At 47.0% G+C, this 23,812-nt stretch overlaps 2 protein-coding genes across 2 annotated transcripts in view; both read left to right on the top strand.

Moving 5' to 3' along the window:
- The window catches only part of LOC123755728 (uncharacterized), a 107,020-nt gene extending 85,072 nt beyond the window's left edge, over positions 1-21,948 (top strand). The window contains exon 7 of the mRNA XM_069305539.1: positions 21,638-21,948. The gene's annotated coding sequence lies outside the window, so the exon portion shown is untranslated. The remainder of the gene's footprint in view (positions 1-21,637) is intronic.
- Positions 103-4,206, top strand: LOC138352960 (piggyBac transposable element-derived protein 4-like). The gene is made up of 3 exons (XM_069305622.1): positions 103-141; positions 1,064-2,111; positions 4,202-4,206. Exons 1-3 carry the CDS (start codon positions 103-105, stop codon positions 4,204-4,206), a joined length of 1,092 nt encoding a protein of 363 aa, XP_069161723.1.
- Positions 21,949-23,812: the final 1,864 nt, after the last annotated feature.

Here is a 23,812-nt window from a genome sequence, read left to right as displayed (position 1 = left end):
CCACTGCACTGCGCACCTGTTTTTGGCAAAAATTTCATAGTGCAATTGTCAATGACATATTTTTGTTGTTTATATAAGCGTTTAGGTAAAGTTAATGTCAAAATGTTTCCAAACTCAACTATTTCCATTTCAAAACATGGAGTAATGAAAACATTAACAAACATTAAAATATAGCCTAATTAAAAAATAGTAGCACAACTCTGAGCACCTAAAGGCTCTTTGTGCAGTGCAATGGTTAATCTCATTAAAAAGTACTAAAATAACTTCGACTTATTAACCACAAATAAATTATACCTATAGCAGTTGTCTTGCTTTTCAAACCACTCAGGACCAAACCCTGTAAAAAGAAAAATAATTTATCCAGGCTGGGTCAGGGGGAGGGGAAAGGTGCAAATTGTGGCAGCACTCTTTTGGTGTTGTCACAGTTGCCTACAAAAAACTAGGCTAGCATCTCGGAGGCAAGCTAGTATGTAGTGAGGAGGACAGAGGGAGTGGGGTAAGTTTAGACAAAAACAAATAACTTATCAGTTTGTAAAGAGGGCTTGTGACTATTAAATTCTTATTGATCATTGCGAGTAGAAATTAAATAAATTTGAATATTTTGTATCAAAATACAGTGGACCCTGATAAGATAAGATTCACCCTAACTTAACACTTTCGCGCTATCTGGACGCGCCGGTGCGTCCGGTTTCGTCTAACGTAAACGCATAGTGGACATAAAGTTATGTCTTCTTTTAAAATATTTGTATAAAATTCAATTTTAATCCGATTTCATTGGGGTTTGTTTCAAACGACGCGCCATGAAGTTCTCTTTCTCACCACTAGGCCGCCTGGCGCGTCGGCCTACCCGCTCACGTGACGGGCCCATTGTTTTCGTGTCACGTGTCGTGAGTCGATCACGCTCCTCTCGCGCGCCAAACTCGAGCATTTTTACCTGTTTCCGTGTGGATTATACCCAATTACTTCATCAAAAATGGATCAAGGTCAAGGCCCAAGCACTTCTACGCCCAAGGAAGCCTCCAGGTCATAGAGAGTGGACAAAATAACCCAAATTTTTAAGAAGTGGAGCGGAGTGAAGCTCACACCAACGAAAATTCCAGGCCTTGTGGAGGATTTATCAGAAGCTGAAGGTGATGTAGAGGTATTGGAGGAAGATTTTGGAACCCACAACGATTATAGTGTACCTAGAGCTAGAGGGAATGATACGGCAACGAGTGATGAGGAGACTGAGGCCCTCACCGAGGAAGAGGAGGCACCGCGACCCCCTCCTCCTCCTCCATCTCGGCGCACACGTGGTGCATCTAGGCTACCTAGAAAAGTAGCTACCAGACACGTTACTCGTCGTAGGAACACACGACAAATTGCGCCAAGTGATTCTGAAAGTATAAGTGATGAGGAAAGTGATGAGGATTCATTCGAGCCTGCTGAAAGGCGTACACGTACAGTACGTACTCGGCAGGCTGGGGCTGGTGAGGGCTGGAGTCATAGCAATACTTCTCCAGTTGTTGATGATTTTACTGGAAATCCTGGACTGAAAATTCCCAAGCCTACTAGTGCACTGGCTTATATTCAATTGTTCATCACGCGTGCGCTCCTTGAGTTCTTTACCGTTGAAACAAATTTGTACGCCTCACAGTTATTCCGGATGGCCAATGAAAATGTATCAGATATTTGGACCCCAGTGAAGGTGAGTGAAATGGCGCGATTCCTAGGACTGTTCATATTGATGGGCATAATTAGGCTCCCAACTATGAGGATGTATTGGCAAACAGCAAAGCCATGGCATGCTCGTTTCTTCAGCTTGTTCATGCCGTCCAGACGATTCCAGCATATAAACCAGTTTTTCCACACATTCGATACCAATGCAGTGCACGTGAACAATCGTGATAAGTTGATAAAAGTGAGACCAGTGATGGATTACTTGAAAGAGAGGTTTGCTCAAGTTTACATCCCCAAGAAAGAGCTGTGTTTGGATGAGGGTACAATGGCATGGCGAGGCCGACTATCCTTCAAAGTGTACAATCCAAACAAACCAGACAAGTATGGTGTGAAACTTTATATGCTTGCTGAATCTGTCTCTGGGTACATATATGACTTTGACGTATACTCAGGTATTGGTAAGACGATAGTGGATACAGTAACGGGGTTGATGCAGCCTTTAGTGAACCAGGGTTACCATTTGTACATGGATAATTACTACAACTCGGTTACCCTGACAGAAACATTGAGAGAACTTGGGGTGTACACATGTGGCACAATTAGAATGCTACGTGGCGCCCCAAAGGTATTGCAAGCTCTAGCCAAGGGTAAGCTTCCACTGGATACCACAGTATACCGCCGCAAAGATAATACCTTCATTCGCCTGTGGAAAGACAAGCGAGTGGTTTCAATCATTACCCAACATCCACAATGCAGACACTCAGCGAGTTCAGCGAAGGAAGCGAATTCGCAACCGAGACGGAACAAGTGGAATACAACAGGTAACAGTGAACAAACCAACTGCAATTTGCGAGTACAATAAGTTCATGAAAGGTGTGGACCACTTCGATCAAATGGTTAAATATTACCATTTTACCAGGAAAACTCACAAGTGGACCAAAAAGATTACCTTTTATTTCCTGCAAATGGCATTGCATAATGCCTATGTTTTGTACAAATACAACACAACTGATCGAAAAAAGCTAACATTGCTACAGTTCCACGAAGTGGCAATCTGGGCCCTATTGCACTGGGACACAGAGGAGTGGCCTAAAACATCATCATCATCTCAACACTTGCGGCACGCTCCAGACATAAATGATGACACAGCTCCTGCCAATGCTGACGCCATGCCAACTCCCGGACCATCTGGTGTGAGACGGCCTTTGTTCACTACACCACCTCAAGATGAAGCAGACAACGAATCTGAACCCGACATGTCTGCCACACTGCCAGTTGACGAAACTGTTTTGTCAGATGAATCTGACTCTCCTGCAACTCCTGTTACACCTCCAGCGAGAGGACCTGGCCGCCCTATTGTTGATTCAGAAAATCGCATGAACTACAAACTGAAACATGAAATTTACAGACTGCCCAAACGTCTCAAGTGTCATGCATGCGCACGGTCCGGTAAAAGGAAGGACACGAACTATGGATGCAAGACCTGTGGTGTTGCACTCTGTGTTGTTCCCTGCTGCACCAATTACCACCGGAAACAGGTGTATTGGGTGGTGAAGAAGTAACCACTTGCAACAGCTTCACTCCACCTACAAACCATCTGTTGAGCAACTTCAGGAATGAAGAACCTGAAGAAGGTGGAGTGAAGAACAAATGCTCAACTTACTGTTCCACAACCAGCCTTCCCTTGGTAAGTACACCTATTTGGTCCAAGTTTGTGTAGTATAATTTAGCTCATAGAACATTCTATTGCGAAAACATTGCCACAAAAATGAATGACATACATACAATAATAATATCAGAACAGTGAAATAAGTATAAACTTTCAAAGCAACGTTTCGCGCGTGTGTCGTCCGGTCATTGTTACCGGGTATTAGTGCGCCCACTTCCCACACTCTTGCAGGGTGGGCCGGGACCATTATTCTACGAATATATTCATATCACCGTGTTGGGAATTTTATTGGGAGTCCATTGATACCAAAATTAAGGCTGTAGGACAATTGTAGAGGTGATAATAATCCCAAGAGTAAAAACATTTTGTTGCTGTTGAGCGCTCACGGCGACTCATCTTCGTAGTTATTTATTTCATGCTGGTATCTCTATAGCTTTCAGTGACTTTTTTTACTGATGTTCTTCTAGAGAATTTTATTGCGAACATGTTGGTACCAAAGTGAAATACGTAGCATGAAAACTAAGGTCAGAAAAGTAAAAAGAGTATACACATTTTTGTTTTTACAATTAAGCGATAAAAACGCCGCGCGCACATACGGTTGGCTGAGTGACCTTCGCCGAGAGCTCGAAAGTGTTAACAAAATCCTGGATGGTCTGAGTAGTTTATATTCAGTGCAAATTGATCAGTGAAACAAAGACAGTATTTGTTTCTTGGTGTGAGGTGGGCGAGGAAACACCGCCACGCTTACCCCATCCCATGCATAGTTAATTTATATTATTCATACTGTATCTAGACCAGTAGACACCTTGTGTGCAAATTTTGGTCATTGTTTCATGTACTATAATAATTATGTATTTATAATTTAATTTACAGAATAGTACACTGAAGATTTCTTGATCATGTGTGATTGTCAAAATGAAGACTACATACAAAATTAATATTTTTTTCTGTGGAGAGCCCCTCCGGCTCCCCGGAGCTTACCGGGCTGATATGTATGTATTAGACCGTGGCATCAGTCAGTTTGATTGGAGTTCTATGCCTACTGGGGACCACAAGCCAGAAGCTGGCCCCCCCCCTCCCCTTCAGAGAGGCACGAGGAGCAATGGCTTATAGAAACCCCCATGTGGTTGGAAGCATTCTATGTCTGCCATCTACCAGGTTAGGCACCCAGAAAGGTAAGCGTCCCAAAACAAACTACAGCTGGTTAAAAATTGCAACCGAAAGCCAAACTAGCAAGCAGAAGCTCCCCCAAACAGAAAACAGCAAACAAGCATAACATCACCATCGCCGCTGCACCACTGTCTGCACAGCTCCCCCCCCCCTCCCTTGGAGGGGGAAGGGAGAGCCCCACACCCTCCCCGCACCAGCTATTCAACCCAAGTTCTTCGTATGCCAGTTGTGCCAGATTCAGACCGGCCTCTCCTGTGGAGGAATTGGAGTCTGGTCAGCGCATTGATCGCTCTGAGCGTTGGTCGGGCTCTCGTAAGGATCGTCAGCTTTTTCGTGGTTCACCCCGTTGAAGGGGCGATAGAGAGGGGGGAAGGTTCGCACTGTTTGCTCTTGCCTGGTCCCACGATTCGTGGGCATTTCAGGTAGTTTCCTCCGAACTGCAAGTGGCATCAGATGGCTCCTCCTCCTCCTCCTCCTCCTCCTCCAAGGGAATCGGGGCTGGCAGGGCGGGCATCTTCCCCTGCAATCTGTCGGGTCATCCTGGAATGGGGTTCGCTTGGGCGTGATCAAAAGGACGACATCCCTCAGGTGGGTTTCCTGCCTATTTCCAGTTCCGAAAAGGAACTGTGCAGACCTGCTGTTCGTTCTGAATTTGTCCCGTCTGAACCCCTGAGTCTTTTGCCCCTCCTTTCGGATGACCACTCAGTCCCGTCTGAACCCCTGAGTCTTTTGCCGCTCCTTTTGGATGACCACTCTGTCCCAGGTCCGGCTCCTTTTGGAGCCAGGTGCTTGGATGGTGTCCCTGAATTTTCGAGACCCTTATTGGCATGTTCCGATTCATCCGGGATTCAGGGACTGGCTTGGTTTTCCTGTGGGGCAACAGGCTTACCACTTATGTTGCCTTCCATTTGGCTTGAATCTGGCACCTCGCGTGTTCACACACTTTACCCGGGTTGTGGTGACCTATTTGTGTCTGTTAGGTGATCGGGTTCTGGCTTACCTTGACGACTGGCTGGTCTGGGCTCCCAGCCAGTCCGTGTGTGCTCGCCAGGGATTTGGTTCTGTCCCAGCTCGCCAGGTTCGGGTTCTTGGTGAACTGGAGGAAGTCCCATTTGGTTCCCTCTCAGGTTCAGGATTTGGCTGGGTCTTGTGTGGGATTCTCGGACCACTTACTTCTCTCTCTCTCCCACTGCGTTGCTGCTGCGGTCCTGCCTTTGGCTCTATTTGGAGGGCACCCAGGTCACTTGTTGGTTGTTCGAGCAGCTGTGCAGGAGTCTGAACTTCACTGTGCTGCTCTACCTGTTGGGTCAGATCTGGCTTTGGCGGCTGTTCTGGTTCCTTCAGGGAACATCCTTTCCGCCGCTCTCATGTCCGTGGGGTTAGGACCCCCCAAGGAGCCTTGCGTCGGCTGCTGCGTCGGCTGCTGCGTCGCCAGCTTCTTCTTCGGGCTTTTCAGGGCTCTGTGCCGTGGCGCCTACCTGAGCCCTCGCTTGATGTGTTCACAAATGCCTCGTCTCTCGGCTGGGACTTTGTGACCAGCTCTCACCCGACTGGCCAGGGTCGGTGGGGTCCGTCCTTCCACCGGGCTCACAGTACAGCGTGGAAGTTCACAGCTGTGTGACATTAGCCTTCAGAGGGTTTGCGTTGCTCGCGGATCGACGATCCAGCTCCATTCGGACTGCTTCCCTGTGGTTCATTGTCTGAACTGCCAGCCCGTCCTCCAAACAAAGATCCAAAAGTGATTCCATGCACCCGCCAAACCCCCTGTTTATGAATGAAAAGCGGTTTACACACGACTCACAACTGCTGACGTTCGAACATATCCGGAACAAGTGTTTCACTGACGAATTTTGTTCGAATCACAACGCTATAAATGCTTCACCCACGTACTACAAATACAAATAATCGCCAACAGAACCTAAACACCTAACCTAACCTAACCTAACCTATGCCTATATATGCACAATATGCTAATATATTATAATATTAATTTATACTTGAGAAAATTCCCGTTTTGAATGAACAGCATATTAAAATTTATGAATGCGTCTGTGGGGTCGACCGCTGGATGTAATGGACTTGAGTCGAGGACAGGTTGGAACTGCAGGGGTTTGATGCGGTACCTGGCTCTTTGGAACTGGTCGCTTTGGCTGACTCGTCTGCCGAGTTCTCGGGGTTTGGCTCTCTTGGCAGTTCATGTGCAGGGAGTGTCCAATGTACTGGCGGATGGCCTGTCCCATTTCATTCCCCTGTCCACGGAATGGACGATTGACGCTGGCTGGTTCCATTGATTCTGCCAGATGTTCAGGTGCTCGGACGTGGACTCCTTTGCATTGGCTTGGTTGAGGCGTCTTCTGGTATATGCAGCACCCTTCCCTGACTGAAACTGTTGGGGTCGATGTCTTTCGACTAGACCAGTCAAGGTGGGGTTACCTGAACCTCTACCCCCCCCCCCCCCCCAGTTCAGTTGTTGCTCCATAGTCCTGGCTCTCTTGGAGTCTTGGAGGGTTACCAGGGTAGAGTAGTCTTGTTAGTCCCTTGGTGGCCGAACCAGCCTTGGTTTCTGGCGCTGCTTGCTCGATGTCCGAACCTGAGGGTTTTCCTGCAGCTCCGCCATTTTCAGCAGATTGGTCTGGTTCGGTACATGGCTGGTTCGATCTTTTCTTCAAATCTTCACATCTGGTCTTTTTGACGCGGGTTTATCACCACTTGTATGGTGATCAGGTGGCTTCATTGATGGTATCCCACCTGTAAGTTATGTCTCGGTGGCAGTATGAAGTTTCCTGGGGCTCCTTTCAGCAATTCTTGACTACCTGGTTGATACCTGGTTGATGGGGTTCTGGGAGTTCTTCTACTCCCCAAGCCTGGCCCGAGGCCAGGCTCGACTTGTGAGAGTTTGGTCCACTAGGCTGTTGCTTGGAGCGGCCCGCAGGCCCACATACCCACCACAGCCCGGTTGGTAAAGCACTACTTGGAGGAATAAATCTAGTTTCCTCTTGAAGATGTCCACGGTTGTTCCGGCAATATTTCTTATGCTTGCTGGGAGGACGTTGAACAACCGCAGACCTCGGATGTTTATACAGTGTTCTCTGATTGTGCCTATGGCACCTCTGCTCTTCACTGGTTCTATTCTGCATTTTCTTCCATATCATTCACTCCAGTACGTTGTTATTTTACTGTGTAGATTTGGTACTTGGCCCTCCAGTATCTTCCAGGTGTATATTATTTGATATCTCTCTCGTCTTCTTTCTAGTGAGTACATTTGGAGGGCTTTGAGACGATCCCAATAATTTAGGTGCTTTATTGCGTCTGTGCGTGCCGTATATGTTCTCTGTATTCCCTCTATTTCAGCAATCTCTCCTGCTCTGAAGGGAGAAGTGAGTACTGAGCAGTACTCAAGATGGACAACACAAGTGACTTGAAGAGTACAACCATTGTGATGGGATCCCTGGATTTGAAAGTTCTCGTAATCCATCCTATCATTTTTCTGGCTGTCGCAATATTTGCTTGGTTATGCTCCTTAAACGTTAGGTCGTCAGACATTATTATTCCCAAATCCTTTACATGCTGTTTTCCTACTATGGGTACATTTGATTGTGTTTTGTACTCTGTATTATGTTTAAGGTCCTCATTTTTACTGTACCTGAGTACCTGGAATTTATCACTGTTAAACATCATGTTATTTTCTGATGCCCAGTCGAAAACTTTATTAATATCAGCTTCGAAGTTTTTCAGTGTCTTCAGCCAAGATAATTTTCATACTGAATTTTGTGTCATCTGCAAAGGATGATACGAAGCTGTGACTTGTATTTTTGTTTATATCTGATATGAGAATAAGGAAAAGCAGCAGTGCAATGTGCTCTGTACCCTGAGGTACAGAGCTTTTAACTGCACTTGGACTAGATTTTATATGGTTGACCGTTACTCGCTGAGTCCTGTTTGACAGAAAACTGAGTATCCAGCATCCTACTTTACCGGTTATTCCCATTGACTTCATTTTGTGTGCTATCACGCCATGGTCACATTTATCGAAAGCTTTTGCGAAGTCCGTGTATATCACATCAGCATTCTGTTGTGACTCTTCGTATGTTGTCTTCGATTTCTGATTGGGTTGTTTTGTCCTTTCTCTCCAGTTTGTTTCAGGACCGTCATCTTATGCCGAATACTGTCGCCTTGTATCATGCAGCGCTGACGGATGCTGCGTTCGGGGTGGATGTCACTTCTGCTCCAATCCGCAAGCTTTCTCGGGCGTTGTTCCACTTCCGGTCTGCTCATGTGCCACCTAAGGTGTTGTGGTCGTTGGACCAGATTGGTCTTTTTCTCTCTTCTCCACGGTGGCCCCTTCGGATCAGAACTGCTTCTCTAAAGCTCTTTTCTGGTTGGCATTGGCCTCCGGGGTCGGATTGGGGAGCTTCATGTTCTCCAGAGCAGGGGGTTTCTGCTCTTTTGGTCCTGGTGGTGGTTTGTTCGTTTGTCGCCGTCTCCTTCTTTTCTGGCGAAGGAGGAGACTGCTGCTTTCCGGAGGGGTCCTTCGGGTGTTGATGCTTCGTTGGTTCGGCCGGGGATGCATCATGTGTTGAGTCCGGTTACGACTCTAAAGTGTTATTTGCGAGCCACGGCCTCAGTGGCAGGGGACGCGCTTTAGGTGTTCCCGGTTTCCCTTCTTCCCTGTTCTAGGGTGCGGGTTTACCAGGTTGTCCGCAGGATTATTCGGTCCAGCCAGCCTGCTGTCTATCCCTGTGCCCACGATGTTCATAAGTTTGCAACTTTGGCTGCTGTTTTTGGTAATATGTCTTGGGCTGACATTCGGGCATGGGGCTTTTAGAGGTCGAACAGGATCCTGGCCGCACGGTACCTCATTAATGTTCCTAGCCCTTCTTGGGCATGTGTAGCCTTGGGTCGCAGGTTGCAGCCAGTTGTCTTGACTTCGAGTTGAGGAGCAAGTGGCGGCCGCCTCCCGGGTAAGTCCCTCTTTTCCTTTATCTTAAGTTAGGTAGTTCCAGGAAGCCAAAGGGGCTCTCCACAGAAAACCAGCATTGAATGTAATGAAGCCCCATTTTCTGGGTGAGACCCAGAGGCTCCACAGCATCCCTTCCTCCGGTCAGCGTTTTTTTGAGTTTCTGATATTCAGCCTCTGAATTGAGGTTGGGTAGCCGGCGCGAGGGAGTCTGGGGCTCCCCCTTCTCCCTCCCAGGGAGGGGGGGAGTTGCGCAGACAGTGGTACGGCGGCTGTGGTAACGTCATGCTTGTTTGCTTTTTTTCGATTGGGGAGTTCTGCTTGCTAGTTCGGCTTTCGGTTTGCAATTTTTAACCAGCTATAGTTTGTTTTGGAATTCCTAATTTTCTGGGTGCCTGACCTGGTAGATGGCAGACATAGACTGTTTCCAATTACAAGAGGGGTGTCTATAGACCATTGCTCCTCGTGCCTCTCTGAGGGGGCAAGGTTCTGGCTCGTGGTTCCCGGTAGGAATAGAACTCCAATCGAATTAACTAATGCCACGGTCTAATACATGCATATCAGCCAGGTAAGCTCCGGGGAGCCTCCAAGACTCGCCCAAAAAATGGCGTTTCATTTTCATGCTGCTTGGTGATTGACCGCCCCTAAGTGTTTGGTGGGGGGCGGGGTTACTCCCTTGTTTACCTTAGGGTAAGTGGTAGTTTTTGCACTGGTCGGGCACGGGGTACTGCACAGCTAGTTTTCACCTATTACAGCGGCTGACTCTGTACCTCCTGCGTACGTTATCCTCTTGCGGGTTTTTTCTTTTCCTTTTTGTTTTGGCCTGGCAGGGGGTCTGCCTTTGTGCCCCTTGCCCCTGTTAGATTAGGGTGTTGACCTCCTGTGTTCGGTGGTATCCCCTGCTTCCCCCCCGTGAGTGGATACGTCCCGGGGGCCCAGTTTTAGCAGTTTGGTAGACTTGGGCGCTGGTTAGCAGTATCCTGCCAGGGCTCATCCCTTAGTGATACCATTCTAAGGGCCCTGGGAATCCCCACGGATGTGCACGGGGGTCCAATGGATGCAAACCCCTGGGTCTCCTCTCGCCTTGTGCGAGTTTGAGGGTTGCTGTCTCCTTGTCTCAGTGCGACGCTCATTGTTTTTGGCCTCCGTCATGCTGCCTGTTGGGTCGGTAAAACCTTCGACTCAAGAGTCCTGCGAGCACTGTTGCTTCTTTGTGACTTAATTCACCCAATCTACAGATGATCTACAGATATTCGGGTGCAGGCGGCTCAGGGGTTGCATGCCAGGTTTAAGTTGCTGCAACGTTCTTGGTTGGTTGCTTCCCCGGATGCCTCGCAGCTGCCCCGCTTTGCTTATAGCAACCCGGACTTGGAGGTGTTAGTCGCTTCGGCCTTGGTTCAGTCCATACCCCCCTCGTTCTTCCCCTGCCATGGTTCATTCTGTCCCCCCCTCTCCCCTTGCTTCCAACTCCGAAACGTCAGGGTGGAGTTTAGAATTTTCCGAGACTGGCAGTTTCAGAAGTTGCCCCTTCCAAGGAAGCATTCGAGCCCCTCCCTCCAACCGTTGCATCGGGGCCTGACCAGTGGACCCCTCTCATCTTTTCCCACTTTTCCAGCTGCCCCGGTTTTTTCTTCTGAGACTGGGGTTTTGGAGGAGGGCTCACCCCTGGGACCTGACATGGAGGTTCCTAGGGTTGGGGAGGAGCTGACTTGGGGCCATGGGCCTCGTTGGACCCTGTCTGGGTTTTCAAACCCTCTGAGCGGGGCTTTATGCTCGAGTGGGGCAAGATGTTGACGGTTGTCCAGGTTTTCCTGGGGGGGGGGGGCCACGTTCGAGTACCTTAACCAGTTAACTGCGCCAACTGAGTATTCTCGGTCGGCAGGGAAACTGTGCCAACCGAGAAAACTATTTTTTATTTTTCGGTACCAATTCTAAATGTGTACGAAGTTGGTTATGTACGAAATGGACTCTTAGGACCTCCAGTGAGAGGCAGCCATCTTGGAAAATATTCCCAGAATGCCCTAGGGCTGCTGGCTGGGTTAGTACTGAATGAGCAACCATGGGTGGCGCACGCGCCTCTGGTTCCCAAACACCTGTCCGACGTGGTGTTGAAAGATAACGCTCTGTCGGTGAAATTCAAACCTTATTGTTTGAAAAACAAGGGTCATACTATTGGTGAAGCTAGGTGCAATAAGGACCTAACACAAAGGTCGGATGCAAGTGATACATCACCCATGAGGAGGTTACAGCGAGCATATCCAGTTGTAGCTCTGAGCTACAATTTATTTGCAATTTATTTGCAAGCCCTTGCAATTTATTTAGATGATACATAGATGAATCGTTTTCTGCATTCAGTGATGATGCATCTGATAAAAGTAGCATAGATGAACAGTGTTAGCGGCTTCCATGGTGGTGTTTTCCATAGATATTTTCAAGAATACCTGAATCTCTTCCTAACTGACGGACACTATTTGAGGCTAGCTGAATCTATTTCTGTGTGGGACCATACAAAGCGATCTTTTCAAGACTACTTTACAAGTTGATCTTTTCCTATAATCTTTTCAATACTACCTTATGCTTTACAAGCTTGGCTACATACAACCTACAAGTACTAAAGCCAAGGGTGTACGTGAGTGTGTTATTTGCAAGCACACAGAATGAAGAAACAGGAAGCAAAAATTCATCTGTACCTGGTGCACTGAGAGCGAAGCCGCGCTGTGTACCATGGGCTACTTCAGTTGATTATTACTCACTTCCGAAGTACCTGAGTGTGTAATACAGTGTGTTACTGTGTAAATAGTGTGTGAAACTGTACATATTGTAATTTTAGTGAATTTTTGACTGGTAATATTGCAACAATAAACATTTATTGTGGACACATTACTGACACATGTATCACAGTTCCAGGGAACATTATGAACGTTCTACTGTATACATATTGTAAAGGACACAAATATGCATCATATACGATAAAAAAACATCAAATAAAACTGCATTGAAAATACATAAAACAAATAATTGAAAATATATTTGTGGCAACACCTGGTGCTTGAATGGCCTGTGCGACCGTGTCTGGGCGATTCACGCACGGGCAACCAGGCCCTGATAACATCACAGCGCACCTTGTCCACGTCCCCACAGCCAAAGTAAGTGGAATTTGGTATTTATTTTTACATAGACATGTTCAGGGAAGGGAATTTATCATTTTACGAAGAAAAGAATTTTTTGGAAACTTTATTTCATGCTCACAGGAAATTTTACAATAAACTTGGCGCAGCACGGTGGTTAATGAGGGCTTGTTCGCTCCTGCCCTTCTGTGGGATGTTGGCGCGGTTCAGCTTTACGTACAGGTTCCCACCTTTTCGGCTGAGCTTGTAGCTGAGGACTTGTGTGCTCGTTGCTTGTTGGCCTCAGTCCTGCATTTCTTTTCCCTCCTGGAGCTGTCTTCGGATTGGTTTGAGGAGGATGTGGAGACGCTTGGTGCCGTTCCCAGGTCTGGTGCCTTAGTCTCGGCTTCTCGTGCATAGTGTTTGCGTCGATCCTGCAGGATCCGGTATCACTGTGTTTTGATGCACATCTCGCATGTCGCCAGGTTGTGCTTGCTTCCTCCTTGGAATCTGCTTGGGCCCTGGCTCTTAGGTTGTCTTCGCCTTTTTGTCCCCTGATGTTTGCATACTCTGCAGTGCAGAAGTATCTGCAGGCGGCTTCGTCTAGCTGTCGTCCGATGTCTGACTTGTTAGTTCTCCGGGGGTCCCAGGGGGGGAAATTCCTTCCAGAGGAGTCATGCCAGTGTTCGAGGTTCCGCTCGTTGAGATGGGCCGCAGGTGCCAGGTTCCAGGCCGGCGCCGCCTTCGGAACCGTCTGCGTCTGGTCGGCGCTGTGATTGCTCTGTGCACAGGTCAGGTTCTTGTAAGGGGCATCAGCCCTTTTGCGGTTCAGCCCATTGACGGGGCGATGGGGAGGAGGCTTGCTCTGTTCGCTCATGCCTGGTCTCACAATTTGTGGGCGTTTTGTGTTTTTCCTGCAGCCTGTGATGGCGTTGGGTGGCCCCTTCCTCCTTTGGGAGGTTTGGGGCTGACGGGGCAGGCTGCTTCTCCCGTGCTCTACCAGGTCGTCTCGGATTGGGTGGGCATGGTCAGAACGACAATGTCCCTCAGGTGGGTTTCACGCCTGTTTCCAGTTCCAAAACGGGACTGTGCGACCTGCGGTTCATTCTGGACTTGGCCTGTCTGATCCCCTGGGTTTCTTGCCCATCCTTTCGGATGACCACTCTGTCCTGGGTCCGGCTTCTGTTGGAGCGGGGCGCTTGGATGGTATTCTTTGGACCTCAGGGACACATGTTGGCACGTGTCATTCATCCGGGGTTCAAGGACTGGCTCGGTTTTGTCGTGGGGCATCATGGTTACAGCTTTCATTGTCTCCCGTTTGGGTTGAACCTGGCTCCTCGCGTGTTCACTCCCCTTACTCCGGGTGGTTGTGGCCTGTCTGCGTCTCTAAGGTGTTTGGGTGTTGGCCTACCTCGACGATTGGCTGGTCTGGGCTTTCAGTTGGTCCTCGTGTCTGCTCGGTGAACTGGAGGAAGTCCCATCTGGTTCCCTCCCAGGTTCGAGCCTGGCTGGGTTTTGTGTGGGACTCTAGGACCACTTCCTTGTCTCTTCCTCCGGAGCCTCTCCTTCGGCTGTGGTCCTGCATATGTCCATTTCTGAGGGCTCCCGGGGTCACCCGGCGGTTGCTCGAGGGTTTGCGTGGGAGCCTGAACTTTGCGATGGTCTACCCACCGGGTCGGGTTTGGTTCCTTCGGTGACGTCCCTTTCGCCTCTCTCGCGATCGCTGGGTTCGATCCCTGGGGGCTTCGCGTCGCCGGCTCTCTCTTTTGGGTAATTACCTAAATGTAATTACCCGAAAGGGTTTTTCGGGTTCAGTGCCGGATGCATCATCTCTGGGCTGGGGCTTTGTGACCAGTGCTCACCAGGCCGGCCAGGGGCAGTGGGGTTCGTCCTTCAATCGAGCCCACAGCACAGTGCAGGAGTTCGCGGCGGTGTGGTTTGCGCTTTGGAGGGTTCAGGTCACCCACGGATCGATGATCCGGCTCCATTCGAACTGCTCCCCGGTAGTTCATTGCCTGAACCGTGGGGGTTTGATGCAGTCCTTGGCTCTTTTGTGCTTCAGGTGACTCATCTGCTGAGTTCTCGGGGTTTGGCTCTCCTGGCCGTTCACATCTGGGGGTTGTACAACGTCCTGGCGGACGGCCTGTCCCGGTTCATTCCCTCGTCCACGGAATGGACTGTCGATGCCGACTCGTTCAGTTAGCTCTGCCAGACATGCAGGCGCTAGGAGGTGGACCTCTTCGTGTCAGCGTGGTCACAGCGTCATGGGGTATATGTGGCGCCCTTCCCCGACTGCGAGGGCGTCGGGGTCGATGACTTTTGGCAGGACCGGTCGAGGTGGGGGGCTCCTGTACCTCTTTCCCCCGATTCAGCTGTTGCTCTAGGTCCCTGGCTCGCTTGGAGACTTACCAGAGGAGAGTTGTCCTTCTGGCCCCTTGGTGGCCAGCCCAGCCTTGGTTTCAGGTGCTGCTTGCTTGGTGTCTGAACCCAAGGGTCTTCCCTTGGCTCCACCTAATTCAGCAGATCACTCCAGCCCGGTATGAGGCTAGGTTCGTTCTTCTCCTCAAGTCTTCGTATATGGAGGTTTCTGACTCTGGTCTATCATCACTTTGTATGGGGCGCAGGTGGCTTCGTTGTTGTTCTCCCACCTGCGTGCTTTGTCTCGGCGGCAGTATGAAGTTTCCTGACGGCCCTATGGGTTTTTCCTATTACTGCATAGGTGTACTTCAGTCTCTGTTAGGGTTTTTTTGTCCTTTCATGGTTGTTCCAGGACAGTCATCTTATGCTGAATACAAGTCACAGCTTCATGTCATCCTTTGCAGATGAAACAAAAATCAGCATGAAAATTACCTCTGCTGAAGACATTGAAAAACTACAATCAGACATATAACAAAGTTTTTGATTGGGCAGCAAAAAATAACATGATGTTTAACAGTGATAAATTCCAGGTACTCAGATGTGGCAAAAATGAGGATCTGAAACATAATACAGGGTACAAAACACAATCGAATCTGCCCATAGTAGGAAAACAGCATGTCAAGGATTTGGGAATAATGATGTCCGACGACCTAACGTTTAGGGAGCATAACCAAGCAAGTATTGCATCAGTCAGAAAAATGACCGGATGGATCATGAGAACCTTTCAAGTCCAGAGATCCCATCACAGTGGTTGTACTCTTCAAATCACTTGTGTTGTCCCATCTTGAGTACTGCTCAGTACTCACTCCCCCCCTTCAGAGCATGAGAGATTGCTGAAATAGAGGGAATACAGAGAACATATATGGCACACATAGACGAGAAAGCACCTAAATTATTGGGATCGTCTCAAAGCTCTCCAAATGTACTCACTAGAAAGGAGAAGAGAGAGATACCAAATAATATACATATGGAAAATACTGGAGGGACAGGTCCCAAATCTGCACAGTAAAATAACAACATACTGGAGTGAACGATATGGAAGAAAAGGCAGAATAGACCCAGTGAAGAGGTGCCATAGGCACAATCAGAGAATACTGTATAAACATCAGAGGTCCCCGGTTGTTCAACGTCCTACCAGCGAGCATCAGAAATATTGCTGGAACAACCGTGGACATCTTCAAGAGAAAACTAGATTGTTTTCTTCAAGGAGTGCCAGACTAACCGGGCTGTGATGGGTATGTGGGCCTGCGGGCCGCTCCAAGCAACAGCCTGATGGACAAAACTCTCACAAGTCAAGCCTGGCCTTGGGTCGGGCTTGGGGAGTAGAAGAACTCCCAGAACCCCATCAAGCAGGCAAGAAGGCCAGGCTTGGGGAGTAGAAGAACTCCCAGAACCCCATCAAGCAGGCAAGTACAACCTTCATTCAACATACCCCGATTCAACGAATCTCCGGCTAGTTCGCACACTTTTCAGCTCGGATTTACTCACCCGGTTCGATGAACAATGGTTCACCGAAGCAGGGGGATGTTTGGATTTGCTTACTATGTCGAAACAGAGTTCACAGACTAGTGGAAAACTTTTCCATTCTATCACAGATTACAATTAATAATTCCTTCATATGACAAGTTCGATCAAACAAGTGGACCGTATAAGTGGTCCACAAGCGTACGATGTTGGGAGAGAGTTCACAAACTGGTGGAAAACTTTCCCAATCCATCACAGGTTACATTTAATAATTCCTTCATATGACAAGTTGGATCACTTGAGTGGACCCACACAAGTGGACTGCACAAGTGGTCTACAAATGGTCCACAAGCTTACGATGTTGGGACAGAGTTCACAAAGTAGTGGAAAACTTTACCATTCCATCACAGGTTACAATTAATAATTCCTCATATGACATGTTGGATCACACAAGTGGGCCACACAGCAAGTGAACCATATGAACCAAACACCAGCCAGAGTTGTCCACACAAGTGGACAACTGTTGTCTGTTTCTGTCGACTGTTTCCATGATTTTCATTCACCAATTTGTGGCACATGTATCTTAGCAAATTAGTTTAAAGGCCGGAGTGTGAATAGCTAGCTAATGTGTTGAAATCATTTTATATATACATTTTCAGTGGTGAAACAGGATGAGTGAGGGTGGACAGATAAGGGAATGCGATACAGTAATCACTCACTTTCGTCTGTGTCGTCATAGTTCAGTGACCCAGGACTTTGAAGATTTCAGATTAATAAATCATTTCTAAAACTGGTGTTTTAATAGCTTTTTATTATCCTAATTAAACTAAACTAAATAAAACCACAAATATTCTGTAATATGATAGATATCAACTATTTGAGAAATTACTTGTTATTGGCGGCACAACTCAGTGCGAGTGGACGGGTCTAATCCGTGTGCACACCACCATGCGTGTTCCGTGCGATTTCGTCGCCACAGTTCAGTGACCTACGGCTTCAAAATAATAAAATTAATAAATCGGTTCTAAAAAAAGGATTTTTTATAGCTCTTATTATTGTAACAATGTTGTTAAACTAAATATATAACCCAAAAATATATAATTTGATGTAAATCTAATATTTGAGAGAAATTTATGTTACTGGATCTAGCTTAAACACCAGCCTACTGTAGGGTGTAGACCTAGTCTGCATTCATACAGTAGGCACCCAGTGCCCTTAGTTTTGTCTGCGATTGACGTATTTATCCGCCGGTGGAAGAATAATCATGAAATTTACTATTTTTTTACTACAGCTGTGTTGTTATACAACAAGATGTCTCAGAGGCTTGCTAATAGTGCCTTATTACTGCCAAAAATTAAGCAATATTTTGCAAGAACTAGTAGCAGAAAATCAACCAGCACAGTCATACCCAGCACGAGCACAGCCGTACCCAGCACCGGTATAACAGCAGTCAGCACCAGCTCAGAAGCAGCAAAGCTGATGCAAACATCTAAGAACGTGTGTGGAGTGTACATTTAAAATAAGTGTTAAATTTAAGTGCATAGTATTAGTGTTCAAATCAAGGTTGCAGTACAGTAATTTTAGTGTAAAATAGTTTTCATAAACTGTATTGTATCAACATACAGCAGAACTACTTATCAATACAATGCTAACGGCATAATACAGTACAGTACGTACTTACTGTACAGCATTCACAACACCATGAGAATTCAAGATGGACATAACTCCAACAATAAAGTAAATAACTGTAACACAGTATTTTTTAGTAGAGTAGTAAATATATAGGTACAGTATATAATAATGCATTTTTGTTTACAAGAAAAGACACTGACGCAAACACCTTCTTGAAGGTCACCTCTTGCAACGAATCTAACGCGCCAATGCAGTGGGGGTTGGTCCCATATAGAGCGTTGAATCGAGCTTATACTGTACTGTCGCCTAGTATGTGGCGCTGACAGAGACGCTCCAGCTTGTGTTCAGTGATGTTACTTCTGCCTTGTTCCGCAACCTGTATAGTGGGTTGTTTCACCTCCGGCCTGCTCATGCTCCTCCTAAGCCGTCCTGGTCTTTGGACCAGGTTCTCTCCTTTCTCTCTTCTCCTCAGTTCAGGATTGTTTTTCTAAGGCTCTTTTCCTGTTGGCATTGGCCTTTGGGGATTGGGTCAGGGAGCATCATGCTCTCCTCCGGCGCAGGGGTTTCTGCTCCTTCGGTCCTGGTGGTAGGTTTGTTCAGTTGCAGCTATCTCCTTCTTTTCTGGCGAAGAATAAGACTGCTACTTTCCAGAGGGGCCCTTGGGTTGTTGATGCTTGGTTGGTCAAGCCGGGGGTTATCATGTTTTGCATCCGGTTGCGGCTCTCCGTCGTTTCCTGCCTTGGCGGCGGTTTTTGGCAACATGTCTTGGGTTAACATTTGGGCAGGGGGGTTTTGGAGGTCGAACAGGGTCCTGGCCACACGCTACCTTGTCAGTGTCCCTGGACATGGTAGGGCCTGCGTTGCATTGGGGCGGCAGTTGCAGCCAGTTGTCTCGACTTCGCGTTAAGGTGAGAGTTGTTGACCAAACCACACACCAGAAAGTGAAGGGACGAAGACGTTTCGGTCCGTCCTGAACCATTCTCAAGTCGATTGTCAGCCACGTTATTGTGACTCCTCGTCTGCTTGAGGAGATAGGACTGACTGTTTCCCAGGTAAGTCCCTGTATTTTTCCTTGTCTTTGGGTAGTTAGCTCCTGGGAGCCGATGTGGCTCCCCCCCAGAAAACCAGTGTTAAATGTAATGAAACGCCATTTTCTGGGTGAGACCTGGGAGCTTCCCTGCATCCCTCCCTCCCTCCCCTCCCCTCCCTCTGGTCAGTGATGTTTTTGCGTGTTTTAACATCCAGCCTAAGAACTGCCAGTTGGATCACCAGCACGGGGGTCTGGGGCTGTCCCTTCCCAGGGGATGGGGGGGTTGCATAGACATCGGCACGGCAACGTGATGATGATATGCTCATATGCTAATTTCCGTCGGAGAGTTCTGTCCACTCATTTGGCTTTCGGTAGCAATATTTTTATCAGAATAGGGGTTTGTTTTGGGGCTCCTATCTTTCTGGGTGCCTGACCCGGTCGATGACACATAGAATGTTCCTAACCACACAGGGATTTCTATAGGCCATTGCTCCTCGCACCTCTCTGAAGGGGCCAGGTTCTGGCTCATGGTCCCCGGTAGGCAAGGTTTCCATGCACTTTGATGCCAGAAAGCTAATAGTTACATATCAACCTTGATAGTTCTGGGGAGCCTCCGGATCTCGCCCAGAAAATGGCGTTTCATTACATTCAATGCTGGTTTTTAAGTACAGCTTTTTAGTCTGTGTGTATGATTGCATTTTGAGTGTTTTGTGCAATCTCCTGTGAATGCCTGTTGTATGGCAAACAGTTCAGTTTGGGCTAAAGATACTGGTCCTCCCAGTCTCTAATATGCCTGTTCGCTGTCCATGCAAAGAGCAGCACCAGCACTCAAATATTGTGTCCACCGATCCATCTATGAAGATGTGGGTGGCCCCTGATACTGCAGTGCTGCTCATTTGCTTTTCTATGTTACACCTTAGAATTGTTGGATCATAAGCAGCCTTTTTCATCAGAAGATGTTCTATTACTATTTTGAAGGTAGGCTCCTCCCATGGTGGGGAACAAGTGTAGTTTGGGTGTGGATGATCACATCCTCTATCAAGAATCATGCTTTTTTAACTGTAGCCTGAATAAGACTTCTCCTACTCTGGTGGGAGAAAAACCTCTGAATGTTCTAATGCCTATTTTATATGGTCTCAAAATGTCCTGATATGGACTTGCTGCACTAGCCAGCTGACGGCAGGGGTTGAAACAAAGATATTTTTACCTATTTATTTTAATGTGTTTGATTATTCTCTTTTTTTTCAGTAATACTGTATTATTAAATAGTGTGTAATGTGATATAATCATAATAAAATGTGAACCATCGCTATACTCTAAAGTATGGTGTGCATATTAGTGATTCAATTATGATGTTCATAAAACAATAAAAAAATATTTTTGCTGTTATTACACATTACACGCACGCACGCACACGTACGTACGTACGTACGTTATATATAAGTATCTACACATTTTGTTCATCCTAACTGTACAACTAAACTGGTACATGTCCAAACATCATAGTGGCCACCATACAATGTATGACAAGTTACACAGCTGCTAGCAGACAACACCACCTCACTCACCAAAATGGCTCCTCCCAGTATATTGTTTGCTGCTAGTCCAGACAATAACAATGGTCGCTACACACGGCCAGCTGACGCCACCTCCCTCACCAAAATTCTAAGCACATCACTAATTCTTGCTACATTGCTCCTATTATCAGAATCCCGGTCACTAAATTCTGTAAATGAATAATTTTCCACAAGTTTATTTTGTAAATGAACATGAGAAATCGTTTCAAGATTCTTATTAGATGGACCAAACAATAGCAGTGCACTGTGAACATCTTGAACAGCATTGTGTTCACTGATATCTGAACATTGTACACAGTCTTTATCACAGTCAGGCTCTTCTCTAATACTAACCTCGCTTAATAATAGCAGTTACATATATATTTTGACTTTAGGGTGCCGGTCGGCCGAGCGGACAGCACGCTGGAGTTGTGATCCTGTGGTCCTGGGTTTGATCCCAAGCGCCGGCGAGAAACAATGGGCAGAGTTTCTTTCACCCTATGCCCATGTTACCTAGCAGTAAAACAGGTACCTGGGTGTTAGTCAGCTGTCACGGGCTGCTTCCTGGGGATGGAGGCCTGGTCAAGGACCGGGCCGTGGGGACACTAAAGCCCCAAAATCATCTCAAGATAACCTCAAGATAGGCAATGCTGTGGTCACAAGCTGAACAGCAGTGCTGTTAGCTCATGCTGCGTGCACCAGCCTTGGCTGCTCACTCAGTACTGAGGCCTTCACACCCGGGAAGGTTACTCAAATTTTTTTTGTTTAAATGACGTCTGTTTACTAGAGCCCTGAGAAAGCTGATGTGGACCTCCTTGTAGCCGCTGGACTTTTAAATCTTACAATGTACTTTAAAATGTATGTATATGATATGCGCTTTGCAGGCAGTTAGACCAAAATTGTATATATACAATTTGCGCTGTTAAAAGGGTTAATGCACTACTTATTTAAAAAACATTTTTTATTTCTTTCCAGATGGATGAAATGAAAACATATTAAATAAGGATGAGTACATTTGTATCTGCCCAGTAACAGGATGAACAATCATAAAGACAGCCTTGTCACAACAAAGATGACTTCAGCAAGCTACTTGGGGCTTTATAATTAATTACTACAATGCATTATGTCTCCTTATACATACCTACATTGTTTCCTGTTGTATAAGGTTTGCATTCTTATTAGTTTCATAACCAGACTGTATGTGAACACTTGAATAGTAGTCAAAATAACTTTTCAATATGCATACTGATTGTTTAATAGTCAAATAAAGATTATTATACTCTTAATTAGTCTTTTAAGTGTATCACTAATTTTTGGGTATGGTAGCAGCTTTAACACTTAAGCTGCTCAGGGCCTTAAGGGCATCAACACTGCCAAGCACAAAAAAAAAGTCATAAAAATGTTCATTTGTGTTCACTGATCACAGCGGGGAAAAAAAAAAATCGTATGTGGCATATTTTGGCCGCAATAGGGCGGGGAAGTCTGCCAAAAAAGAGGCGTTGACAGAACAAGCGTCGGAGGTGGTCTGCTCCATCCGAGTTGTCAGGCAGGAGTTATCACAAAGATATTACCTAATTGTGTCCTCACTTGAACGAACTACATGGGGCAAAGCCGATTCGTTCCAGTGCGGAATTCGTTCTATCCGTCTGGCCCCAAAAAGAACCCTCCTATCCCATCTTCCCCCCCCCCCCAAATTGTCAAATATTAAAGGGGACTCCCGGTTTGCCTTCTCATTCGGAGTGCAGTGGCAGGCGTCGTTCCACCGGGCACTTAATGGAGCGGTGCTCCATTAAGTGCCCGGTGATACACGTGTCACCCACGGGCAACACGTATATGATCAATACGTAACCTCACCAGAGCCGTTTCCCCACCGCCGGTTATGGTGGTATGAGGAAGCGTAAGGGCTACTACTCCTAAGAGCACAGTGTGTTTGTTACCAGTAACAGAAGACCAACAACCCTGCCAACGGGCAAGTTTGGAGGAACGAATAACTGGGTAAAAGTCGGAATAAGAAATACCTTTACGGGAGATGGGACGAGTGGATAGAGTCCTTAACGGCAGCGTCTGCATGCTCATTTAGGGACACGCCAATATGGCTGGGAACCCAACAAAACTCCACTATCTTAAATCTACTGGAGATAAGAAACAGCCAATGTTGAATCTCAACTGCCACTGAATTGCCACATGAACCGGACTCCAGAGCCATGAGGGCTCCAGGGCCATGAGAGCCATACTGTCCCGTCTTTAGTACTGCTCAGTACTCACTTCCCCATTCAGAGCAGAAGAGATTGCTGAAATAGGAGGAGTACAGAGAACATATACGGGATACATAAATGAGATAAAGCATCTAAATTATTGGGATCGCCTCAAAGCTCTCCGAATGTACTTGGTAGAAAGACGAAGGGAGAGATATCAAATAATATACACGTGGAAAATACTGGAGGGCCAGGTCCCAAATCTGCACAGTAAAATAACAGCATACTGGAGTGAACAATATGGAAGAAAATGCAGAATAGAGCCAGGGAAGAGCAAGGGTGCCATAGGCACAATTTGAGAGAACTGTATAAACATCAGATGTCCGCGGTTATTCAACACACTCCCAGCGAGCATAAGAAATATTGCCGGAACAACAGTGGACATCTTCAAGAGGAAACTAGATAGTTTCCTCCAAGGAGTGCCGGACCAACAGGGCTGCAGTGGGTATGTGGGCCTGCGGGCTGCTGCAAGTAACAGCCTGGTGGACCAAACTCGCACGAGTCAAGCCTGCCCTCGGGCTGGGCTTGGAATAGAAGAACTCCCAGAACCCCATCAACCAGGTATCAACCAGGGCACTGCGAGAGTCGACTACAACAACAAAAGAGGATTGACAGTAAGAAAGCAGTTGATGAAGAGCATACAGAATAGCATAAAGTTCTGCCATGAAGATGCTAGTCTCTGGAGGCAGACAATACATACAGGTGTGGTAAGGAAAAACAACAGAGTAACCTACACAGTCTGCAGACTTAGACCCATCGGTGAAGACGGAAACAGAGCAGAAGTGTTCCAGGAAAAGGCGTTTCAGAACTGTAGGAGGGGTAAAAGCTTTAGTCATGTTGGTCAAGGTTTTACAAAATTTAGGAAGGGGGACCCTCCACGAGGGCAAGGATGGAA

Source organism: Procambarus clarkii, chromosome 55 (assembly GCF_040958095.1).
Source record: "Procambarus clarkii isolate CNS0578487 chromosome 55, FALCON_Pclarkii_2.0, whole genome shotgun sequence".
Classification (NCBI taxonomy): Eukaryota; Metazoa; Arthropoda; class Malacostraca; order Decapoda; family Cambaridae; genus Procambarus; species Procambarus clarkii.
The sequence above is the reverse complement of the archived record's forward strand: the minus strand, read 5'-3'. Positions and strand labels throughout refer to the sequence as shown.